General features: G+C 37.9%; 1 protein-coding gene across 21 annotated transcripts in view; it reads left to right on the top strand.

Annotated features, from left to right (window-relative positions):
• The window catches only part of MSR1 (macrophage scavenger receptor 1), a 681840-nt gene that overhangs the window by 629725 nt on the left and 40138 nt on the right, over positions 1–11977 (top strand). For all 21 annotated transcript variants that reach the window (XM_081521514.1, XM_081521505.1, XM_081521507.1 and 18 more), the window contains 3 exons: positions 1811–1891; positions 4588–4677; positions 9675–9728. In XM_081521514.1, coding sequence (XP_081377640.1) covers positions 1811–1891; positions 4588–4677; positions 9675–9728 — 225 coding nt within the window. The remainder of the gene's footprint in view (positions 1–1810; positions 1892–4587; positions 4678–9674; positions 9729–11977) is intronic.

Here is an 11977-nt window from a genome sequence, read left to right as displayed (position 1 = left end):
GATATTTGGAAAATTAAGTTATCAGGGAAGGAAGGTCCTAAAACCCAATTTGGACCTTGCAAAATCAGAAACAGTTCAGGAAAATGGAGAAAAGCAGGGACAAGTATTTCAAAAGAAGCAAAGAAAATGGACAGAATATACTTACTCATGAGATTATCTTTATTTATGTAGCCTCTTCTTAGAATTTTTCAGGTCTTACATCTCCCCACCTGATTACAATTTGTAAATGAGTGCTGTTTAACCAGTGATGCTAACTATAACTGTGTATTGTCCTGGAGCTACGTGGCTGAACCATGAAAATTGACAAATGCTTCTTTTAAAACATTGCTATGTAATTATTCTGTGGTATATCCAGGTTCATTTCTTCCTCTTGGAATTAAAAACATTTGCTAAGTGTTCTGCTTTAAAGGAAGAGATTAATACTTGTCCTGTGGCAGTCTATGAAGAAGAGGGACATAGTGCCATCTGTTTCTTGTACACAGAAAATTCATGTGACTTAATCAGTGTTGATCAGACTCAGTACTGGGGGACACTGTAGTATTAATAATTGCCATGCCAAGTAATCAAAATTTCCCCTGCAACCTCCATCTTATTTTATAACATCTATATCCATCTTGGGATTCTACTTAATATTATATGCAAAAAGTTATTCCTTTACTAATTTTCACTTTACTGTCTTTCCCCACATCTCTCCCACTTATCCAGAATTCTCTTTCTTCTCATTCTACCCATTCTTCAAAGTCCACACCAATCCTACCTCCTCAAATCAAGTCTTTTCAGTCACTGCTCCTCGTGCTGATGTGCGTCTCTCTAACAAATACCCAAGGGTATCATTTTCAACACCATGGTTTTTGGTTATTGACTTTGTCTGGATTTCTGTTTCCTTTGACCGTACCACACATGACTCTACCTGTACATTTTCCATAGAACATCTAACTTAATAGAGTGAAATCTGCCTGGTGGTGAGGTAACAGGGAGATGTTCCCAGAAACTTAATTGTCAGCCTTCTGGTTCCAGTGAATCTGGGGTCTCTGTACTAGTGGTCTGCACATAGTCACCATCCTCCACCTCCGTGAGCAGCTTGGTGTTTGCAGATCAACTCAGATATGTGTCAGATCGTTACATGTATTGTTGGGGAGGAACTCAGACTCTGAACTTGAAGCTGCCTTGCTGGACTAGTGCTTTCCGTCTGCACCCCCTCACTTGTCTCATTGTTAACTGCTTGTGCCTGCTCACTGGGGCTCAAGGAAGGCCCAGGAAGCTGAAGACTTTTCTCTACACACAAGAAACAGGGGGCCTGGAGAGGCTTGGGCTGGGTAGGCCCCGAAGATCCTGCTTGATTTAAATCCCCCTTTTCTTTGATGCTCCTCAATCCTGAGGGGAGCATGGGTAAGACAAGAAGGGGAATAAAATATTGGCTAGAGAGGTTAATCATAAACTCGGCAAGGGAGCTCAGTTTTAGGGGCACTGGGTTTCATTCCCAGTAGGTACACATTACTAATGTGGACTTGTGCTATCATTGACTTAGTGTCTTGTCTCTGCCTCCAGGATCTGAGAACCCAGCACAGTGCTCAGCACACATCAGTGTTTAATCCGTAGTCAGGCTGGCTAGTTCAGGGCTATCTCTTTGCACTCCTCAGTGGCCGGCTATGCTGCTTCCATCCAGGAAGGTCAGTTTCGCTCGTTCTGTGTAACCATGCAGCGAACAAAAGGCTTTGGAGTTACCCATGTAACTGTCTTGACAGATGACAAATTTATTTTACCTTTGCTTTAAAACTATGATCAGTAATTGTTATTTATTTTTTTAAAGGTCCTCCTGGACCGCCAGGTGCAAAAGGAGATAGAGGCCCTGCTGGAATAATTGGTCCACCAGGCATTCCAGGTCCAATAGGTATGGTAATAGTAACTACTCCATATGTACCACAGAGCTGAGTAGTATACAGCCATGTATGTGGAAGGAGGGTTGAGATATGTGATTGGTTCTCTGTGGGGTGTCTGTGCGTGTGTGTGTGTGCATGCATGTGTGTGTATGTGTGTATTGAGGGCATATTAAGTGTTCAGGTAGCCTCATCACCTCTATGTTCAGTATGGTAAGCACTGATTCTTCATTTTGAAGAACGTTAACAACATGAGGTTGTTCATTAAGTCTAGGGAGGGCTGTCTATATCACTGACTGCAAACAGTATTTGGCAGAACTAGTTTGAAGTCACAGGTGAAGGAAAATGTGAAAACTATCTTCACGTTGAATATATTTACAAGCTGGCGAATTGGATCATATTCCTTATATAGTCCTTAACTGAACATACCAGCTTAAACTTCTGCAGTTTCGATATAAATATTGACGAGAATACGGATGAGTATTACCTTTGCTGTCAGTTACCCTCTGTATCTTACTTGGAGCAGAATGTTTCAAATTACTTTCTTCAGTCTATTTTGTAATCTTGAAAGCAATATTTTGAAAGAAGATAATAGAAGACAGAAAAAGAGAAAGATCGTGAACTTTCTTTGCTCTCAAAAAAAAATAAAGATGATAATAACAAGAACATGATCACCATGTTATTCATGGCTCAAAATCAGATACCTATATGATTTTTGAAGGTTGGGAGTACATTGCACAGTCTAATTACAACTAGAATGGTTTGTTCTGCCCTCTCCCAAAATACCTAAATACTAAACATTGCATCTTATTTTTCTGTTTTTTGAATATATAAAATGTCCTTCTTTCTGATCAATGTATTGACCAGCCCAGCTTACATCAGAAAAACAGTTTTTAAAAATGAAAAGCATGAGTTTGACACAAGCCTGCCCTTTATATCATAGAGCTTAAAAAGCCAATATATAACGTTTACATTTTTTTTTAATTTTTAAATTCCTTTAAAGAAAAAAAAAATATGTGTATATAGAGAGTAAATTGTTGCTGTGCCTGTGAGAGTAATACCAGGTAAGATCCTTTATTCGGAAAAGTCTTTCCACTTGACTAGCACCTGGCAGATCTTAGCAATGGTGTGTTAATGTCATGAGCAGGGGAAGTAACCAGTGTTATATTATCTGCCAGAGTGGCTATTGTCAAAGGTCTGTCAGCTCCTCCATTACAAATTGCAATTGTCAAAGCTTTATAACTCAACCGTAAAAGTTCAGTCTGGGCTACAACTTGCTGTCCAAAGCTTCATCTTGGGAACATCTTTTGCAGCTATTTCGGAACTATGGATGTATGAAATAGAAAGAGCGATTTAAAAGTTTCAGCTTTTGTTAATACCATAAACAGATACCCTTGCAAAGCTGCTTCGATTCTTTAAGTGAGGCTTTAGTCTGTGGCTGTTGGTACTGCTCGTGTACACAAACAAGCATTATCTGGCCCCTCTAAAGAGAGGCAGATTTCACTGTGGGAGTGATAAATTGACTCTCTTAGGTTATTAGGTTGCCGTTTGATTTGGTGCACTGCAGCAAAAATATTCAAGTTATAAGGCATCTCTCCTACCTAATTGCTGCGTTCTGCTTTGTTCTTTGCCACATTGCCCATTCGCCTCATGTGTAGAACTGGAATCAGGAGCTTAAAAGTATATAATGGACTGTCTTGATAATTCTACTTTCTGATTTAAGCAGGTTAAAACCCCACATATACCTGCATTTAAGCCCACTAAACTCAGCTTGACACTCAACCACAATATGAAAGTCTGAGAAAAATAAGTGTTTATCCTGATGTTCAGTTGCTAAGTTGTGTCCAACTCTTTGCAACCCCATGAACTGCACCCGGCCAGGTGCTTCTGTCTGTGGCATTTCCCAGGCAAGGATATTGGAGTCCATTATTTATTTTAGTAGTTTTAAATAATCAATACAGTAAATATATTATAATTGTTACTTATGTACTGGGGTGGATATTATGTTAAACTGTGCTTTATCTCAAATAATATAATAAAAAATCATTTCAGTGTGCAATTTCCTTGGCAGCATGTCAAGGAGAATGACCTATGACCTCTTACTTTAAAATTTATTTTAAAAAATGTTTACTGAATACTTTCCCTGTGCCTGGGAGACACACACACACACACACACAGTTACATGATTGTTTGGGATTACAATGGAGTAGGTACAAACAAGAGCATGCGAGATAGAGTAATATATTCCTTCACTAGTACCTAGTTTTTTTAATAAATATTCTTTGATATTTCCCATTGCTTGAGTTGTGATTCTTCTGGGACAAATCTTAAAAATCTAATTTTTAGCTTACATTTCAAAGTTATCACTTCAGGCACAGCAAAATCCTGCCATTTGAAGATTCCTGATTAGACTCCATAAACCTTCTAATTAAAACTTTAAGATTTGTTTCCTCATGTGTTTTTATTTCTTTTAACAATATGTCACCTATAGAATATCTGCTGTGTATGCACTAATGTTTTTCCACTTACTGTTGATGTTATCTATCAATTTCTACACATGAAATTTTAGGAAAGACATTATTCCTCCATTTGGAGATTCACCTCCTTCATATCCATTAGTGAAATTAGATTGCTTCACTATTTTCTCAAATTGTTATGAAAAATGAATTATTATTACTGTGGTTTTTTTCCCCCTTCATTTACCATGTAGGTCCTCCAGGTCTTAAAGGTGATCGGGGGCTCTTTGGTTTTCCTGGAAGTCGAGGATTCCCAGGACCGGTGGGGAAGACCGGGAAGCCAGGTATTCTGATAATGCATATTCTCTCTATAGAACATAAAAATAAACCCCAGATCATTGATAGTCCTTTCAACTCCTTAGATAACAAAAACAATGGTCATCATGGTATGAACAGTAGCCATTGCATGCAGTTTATTTTGTGATCTGAAACATTTTGAAACTGATTGCTGTCCATGTGAACAAGGCTTCTATTTCCTAAAGGAAAACAGTTTAATATAAAACCACAACAGAGGATCTATCAACTTCACACCACTGTAAATCGCCATTAAGAATGGTATCTATCGTAGAATAAAGAGAGTGGAAAGACTGGCAAAGAAAACAAAAAAGCAAAATACTAACCAAATAACCAATATTAGTAAACAATATTAACCCCCCTTTAACCAAAACCTTCAAATCCTCTTAAGTTATAATTAGCAAAACACAGGTAGACCTGAAATCCTATCCTTTGTAAGATCATTTGCCTCCTACTGTATATTAGCACTTAATAATCGACATGCTCGGGCCCATTACAATTTGCATACATGATGATATTGTTTCTACTCCTTATGCCAGTAGCCTAAGCTTGAATTGTGAACTTTGCACAGAAATTTTAGAAGGGAGCAGGGGCAGAAAAATGCAGAAGCAATTAGCTATATTGCCAAGTGGTAAGTAATAAACATTTGTACAGTAGGACAGAAGTAATGGGAGTTGGAAGCTGTGGAAGTAGAAGTAGAGTGATTAATTCCATAAGCAGGACAAAGTGTTAAAGAAGGTCCTGTGGGAGCTGGCCTAAAGATGCGTAGAATTCCATTTTTGTCTGTGGTTTTCAGCCTTCAGCAGGCATTCGAATCACCTGTAGGGCCCTGTTAAAACAACTTACTGGGCTCCTGGGCTCCACCTCCAGAGTTTCTAATACAGTAGGTTAAGGATTGGGTTCCCTCGAGAATGTTTCCTCTTCACGAGTTTCCAGGTAATAGTGATGGCGCTGATCCAGGGATCACAGTTTGAGAACCACATTTCCAGTAAAGAAATGTGGAGAAAGAGAAACTCTGTACAGAGGTAATAAATCCCTTGACCAAAGATATTCTCAGGATATCCCTTCCTTATTAAAAGATTCAAATTTGCTAGAAATGTGAGCAGCAGTGCCTGGTACCAGTTTAGTTATACTTCAGATTAAAACAGTAAATGAGTCCTTCCATACAAGAGTCCAAAGAGTAATAAAATTAGAAATAAAATCTACTAATTGTCGTCTTCTAAATAATGACAGCCTGGGCTATCCGAGTGATGTCAGAGCATTAACAGATTTCAAAGCAGAAAGTTTAGGAAAAAAGCAACCCTTTTTATTTTCTCCTATTTTCTCTCCTGCTCTCCTTTTCTTCCCCACCCTGGCCTCTTTCTTCCATGTGTATTAAGTACCCCCTCCTATATATAAATACACACACACACACACACACACACACACACACACACACACGGGACAATGCTTGGTACAAGGGAATGAGAAGTAAATAAGACACAGTCCTTAATTGATAAAATATACACAAACAAGCAGAGAAAGGGAAGGCGTTCTTCTTGATCCATCCAAGATTTATAGAGCATTTATCATCCAACAGGTTTACTGAAGAGAGCTGGGAAGATTTAATTGATGTGTAACCTTACATATATTTGAAATCCCTAAAGGACTCTGAATAGAACCTGTTTAAATGAACTAGATTTTCCAGCAATGTAAATAATTTACTTCTCTTGGAATCCATTCAAAGTCTGATTCTAAGAATGAGTTATTGTCTTTCTTAGGAGTGTCTAAAGCTATAGACCATAACAAATTCATTTATTTATTTGACAAACAATTATGAAACACTTTCTCTGTGCCATTCATGGAGATATTTATAGATAGTCAAATATATGGGTTTGGAACTCAGAGGAGAAGCCAGAGGTAAAAAGGCAAAGTTGTAGTCAAGCTCATTTAAATGTTCACTGAGGTCAATGAATTTTAATAGTCGTTGATTTTAATAGGATTTCATGGGTAGGCAGTGAGACGAGAAGGAGCCTAGGATAAAGCCTGAAGTGGTTCCAGAAGTACAGACTGAGCAGAAAGAGCAAAGGAGCCCAAGTGAGGAGGGGAGCCCAGACAAGGTGATGTGGAAAAGGCAGACAGTCGCACAAGTCGGTCAAGTAAGATGCAGCCCACAGAAAGCTCTTGGCATTGTTGCTATGAGGACGTTGCCTTTATTAGAGCAGTTTTGGTGGCGTTGGGTGGAAGCCAGATTAGGGAAGGCCCAGAGGTAGCTGGGGGTGGGGACTGTAGATGGGGGTAGAGTGGTCTGGCTCTTCCAAAGGGGGAGGAGCAGCCCAGTTCTTTCCTTTGATTTTGTGTTTTCTTTGGAAGTTAATTTGAATACTATTTAAAGGCTGATGGCCAGATGAAATACAGGAGTTGCTGAAGATACAGAAGAAACAAAGGCGAAAACAACTGTGAAAGGCTAGGAAGAAGGTTGAAGGTGAAGCATCTAGGAGACAGGAAGAAGCCCTAGGCAGAGGAGGGAGGGTGTCACATCTGAGCTGATGTGGAAGGGCTCTGGCTGAGCTGAGTGTGCCTGCGTGTGAAAACGGGACCTGGTGCCTGGCTCACGGCAGGGGCTCTGAAAATGCCTGAGGTCATAATGATGTCGGTGAAGATACCTCCTTTGATCTTAGAATTTCAAGTGACAATACCATCTACTTCTTATTTTTCAGTGACTGTCAGAAATATTAGTTCTTTATTTTTGATGGAAGAGTGACATATCTGACAGGAGGTGGTTAACTCCAGATTTTGACAAAGTTGTTGGGCTCATTTTTAGTCTAAGTCCCTTCATAAAGGAGGGAGGAACCTCTGTTCTCTAGAAAGGGTGTTTGTCATGTGTTCAGGTGTGAAAAGAGATTCCCAAATGCCTTCTGTGAGGAAATCTCTGAATCATGCTAAAATGACATGAAACATTTGTTTTTATTTATAAGAAGAAAAGTGGGTCATTTGCTCAGATCTCTGGTTTCAACAGTTCTGTTGTTTAAATACTGAGGACAAATTGCAGTATGAAAAGACTTCCAAGAATAATTTTATAACTATTTTCTAATTGTGAAAATCATGCTAGAATGATAAAATTGTTTATTATCTTCTCTGAAAAAAATTAGAACTGACCAGTTACACCATTTTAAACCCCTATCCCCAATTTTTGTTTAATATCTTAGATTTTTCCTCTTGAGGAAATCTGAAACTTTGTTATTATATCTCATAAAAGCCTACCATCCAACAACAAAAAATGAAGGTAGAAAAGGTTTTGGGTGCTTTGTGCAAAATTAATGATTCTTGTAAATTTAATATTATCTGAAATTCCTGAATCATAAGTAAAAAGTGAATTTAATGATGTACCTTGTAATCATAGATGTAAAACAATTAGAGACTTTCTCTTCATCATACTCTAATAAAGAATGGTTGACATTTCATGAAATCTTCACAATTAAATTTTAATTTTTAATAAAATCACACATTATTTTGTATTTTTTTTAAATGTAGTAAATTGGGGATCAAAAAAAAATCTTCTCTAAAAGTTAAATAAGGACAAGTGTTCAAAAACAAAGCACAGGTCAAGCAAAGTAAACTAGAGGAAAAAACAGACAAAAAAATAAAATCTAAAATAAAGAGTAAAACTGCAAAATAAAGTTTAAAATAATTGTACCATAAAAAAGTGAACTGAAATGAAAATATCCTCTCTGATTGACTGAGAATAAAATCATGGAGACCATTCTAGCTAAGTGATGTTGTGCAACAAATAATGAGAGCTACCGTCTCTCACATGCATTTCTTATGGGCAAGGCCTTTTATAAACGTGGTCGCTAATTTTCAAGACAACTCTGCAACAGAAAGTATCATTTTTTTTCACTTGAAAGAAGAATAAACTTTAGCTTAGAAAGGTTTAAACACATCTTCTGAGCCACATACCTAATAAGTGGCCAAGCAAAATAATTCAACACAAGAGATTTTTAAATGATTGTTATTATCCCAAAGCTCATGAGTTTTTGAACTCTGCTTTCTGAGTTCTTGGGTGAAAAGAGAGCAGTCCTTGGTGTTATTGGAGGAAATCAAGAATGTTAATAAAGATTTTGACTTAGAGATAGATGGCACTGTGATCAGTCATGCATTTTATACCAGGAAGGTTATCATTTGCAAGACAGCCAACTGAGGACCCTTGGAAGGAGAATCAATAAGCAAGAGCAGCACCCTCTCATGAGACGGGATTGTCTCTTGTAAAGTCTCTTGATGGTGCTAAGGACTGATCCTCTGGATCTACCTTTCCGAATGGAACCATGGGTGAAATAGCAACCCATTAGCAAAGAGCAGGGTCTTAGCAGTGTTTCCATAAGTATCTGAAGCCCTAAACCTTATTAGAATACCTTTTGTACCACACCTCTATGTGAATGAAATTTCTCAAAGCCTAGAGGTTTAGATACCCCCTCATACCTTCCCAGCTTTCCCCAGAACTGAGGTAATCAGATCTCAGAACTCCAGAAGTTCATTCACAGCTCAGTCGTTGTGAGACTCCACACAGAAGAAAAAAGAAACAGAAAGTAAGGTAGAAAAATTGTAATGGGAATGAAAAATCAAGGTTTGGGATGAGATGGAGGACACTAGACTTTCTGGGGAAGGGTGGAAGGCACAGAGAAGAAGGATAAAAAGGAGCATGAATAAGCCCCAAACAAACTGCTTACTCCTCAGTTTTGCTTACTTTAGGAAAATGGAACATTTAATGCCCTGGTAAGGAATCTGAGATAATGTATGTAAAGGACCTACCCATAAAATGCCAGGTTCATAATAGACTTCTAAAATGATAGCTATCATCATCATTATCATCATCAACATTATTATGTCTGAGCATCTGTAGGTTGTTATACATTGATGTTCTAGATGACCTTGTCATCCTCTGTCTCCTTTTAGGGCAAGCATTGTGAATTGCCTAAATTAATTTTTTTTTCTTACTTTTTTTTTTAAGGACTTAATGGACAAAAAGGCCAGAAGGGAGAAAAAGGGAGTGGAAGCATGCAGAGTAAGTTTATAATTTCTTGGTTGTTTTCCTGTACGCCTTTGTAATAAACAAACTTGTGACGGTGGTGGGCTGCTCTTGAGGTAGAGGTTGAGAACTTCAGTGTTGATCCATAAATGCTCTGAAAGTCAGCCACAGTTTTCTACAGGTAAACTGTGCTAATTGGAATAAAGCAAATAGATTAAATTACACAACTCTAAATCTCATTACCCATTTGTATTTAGTTTTTGTGATGAGCATAATTTTCTAAAAAATTCACGCAGGAAATTGCTCAATTTTCAAGCCAATTCCAATCTGCTGAAGGAAAATCAAGCTTATGAATAGAAACAATTACATCCTCCTTACCTACTAACTGAAATAACTGAAATGTTACATATAGGAATTTGCAATCTAAGAACCCTGACAGACTAATTCTGTGACAGCTGGGTTTTTTCATGTTTTGTTTTGATAAAAACTTGACAAGTGATAGTCAATATCCCAGACCTTCAAAACTGCAATAGCATAAATATCACAACAGGACTCTCTGTGAACGGAATGGTGACCTTATATTCCGGTGTAGAGAATCTGTAAATTGGACCTTGAAAACTAAATATTAGATGACTTATCTTCATAAGTCAACACTTGTATGTCTAGTCTGAACCTACCAGATATAATGAAAAAATTTTGAAAGGGGATGAGGAATTCGTATGTGACTTCTCAGAAACCAATGTGTTCCTCCTCTGTGTACGCACTGGGTGCTGCATGTAATGTGTATATGTGTGTGTGCCTGTGAGAATAGGTGATACACAGAGAGATGATCATGATCTTTACCCACCAGGAGTCTGATTGAGACAGATTTTGGCAAATCCTTTCATGGAACCATAAAAATCTAGCAGTTCTCCATTGTAATTATTGTTTTAAAAATGCAGTACTAATTTTTCTGAATTATTAAAAATAATTATTTTAACCTAATAGTGTGTGTGGATGCCACATTTAGGCAACTTAGGGTCACCATTGTGAATGCCAGCCATTTAAGTGTGGTGTAACCACATGATGCTTTCTACAATTGTTTCCATAACTGCTTCATTGTTGAACTGTGTGTGCCCTTAAATTGAACAATACTGAGTATTGTTTATCCCCAAAGTGCTTTAGTGTGAGTCAGTGGTTATTAGTGTTGTTGTTATTGTATTGAGGGCTTCTCAGGTGGCTTAGTGGTAAAGAATCCGCCTGCTAATGCAGGAGATTCAGGAGACACGGGTTTGATCCCTGAGTCAGGAAGATTCCCTGGAGAAGGAAATGGCAACCCACTCCAGTATTCTTGCCAAGATAATTCCATGGACAGAGGAGCCTGACAGGCTACAGTCCATGGATAAGAAAAAGTCTCCTTTGTGTCCATTTATTACTTGATGTGATCACTTTGATCAGCTGTTTACTTTTTATTCCATTTCTTCCCCTTTCCCCCATCACCCACTTATTTTCATTGAGCTCCTGTGTAATTCTTCTCTATCTGCATGTTTATCTCAATGTTTATCTCTTCCTTTGGTGTTGGTTTAGTCACTAAGTCATGTCTGACTCTTGCAACCCCAAGGACTGTAGCCTGCCAAGCTCCTCTGTTCATTGGAATCTCCATCTTTGGTTCTTTATCTCCTTGTCTTTTCTTAACCTTGACTCTGGCCAAGCTTGGCAAATAAGGGAAACCTTTATTTTGCAGCCTGTTTAACCAGACACCCACACTTTCTTTTGTTACCTGAGGCTTTCAAATGCTTTGAACATTTTTTGTTTTCAGATGTGTTCAGAAATGTTTTCAGTTACAGGTATTTTCATGGCTGTTTTGAAGTTTATGTGCTTGCTTTCTTTGAGGAAGTGTTAAGAGGCATTTCCATGTATAAATGTGTGTACCTAGCCTCCAGATTCCTCTCCATGTATCCTCCCATGGAGAGTATATAATTCCATAATGTTTCAAAAACACAGAAAGAATCATATCCAGAAACATCTACACAGTGTATTCTGTCTTCTTATTTAAGTAAGCATACCAATCATCTGCCATGGCAATACTTACGGTACTCTTTTCTCTCTCAGTGGCTACACACTATTCCATTAATATAGTGCTGCCCTAATTAGCATAATATATCATTCAATTCCTTAATGATGAACACTAGATGATTTTTGCTTGCTTTAGCTTGGCTTTAAGAAACAGTGCTACTTGCTGCACTCTCTTACATGATCTTTTGGGAATGTTTCTTAATAGAGAATTTGCTAGAAGTAGAATCAAT

This window comes from Giraffa tippelskirchi, chromosome 8 (assembly GCF_054371585.1).
Source record: "Giraffa tippelskirchi isolate mGirTip1 chromosome 8, T2T-mGirTip1v1.2.pri, whole genome shotgun sequence".
Classification (NCBI taxonomy): Eukaryota; Metazoa; Chordata; class Mammalia; order Artiodactyla; family Giraffidae; genus Giraffa; species Giraffa tippelskirchi.
This window is presented reverse-complemented; position numbering and strand designations above follow the sequence as displayed.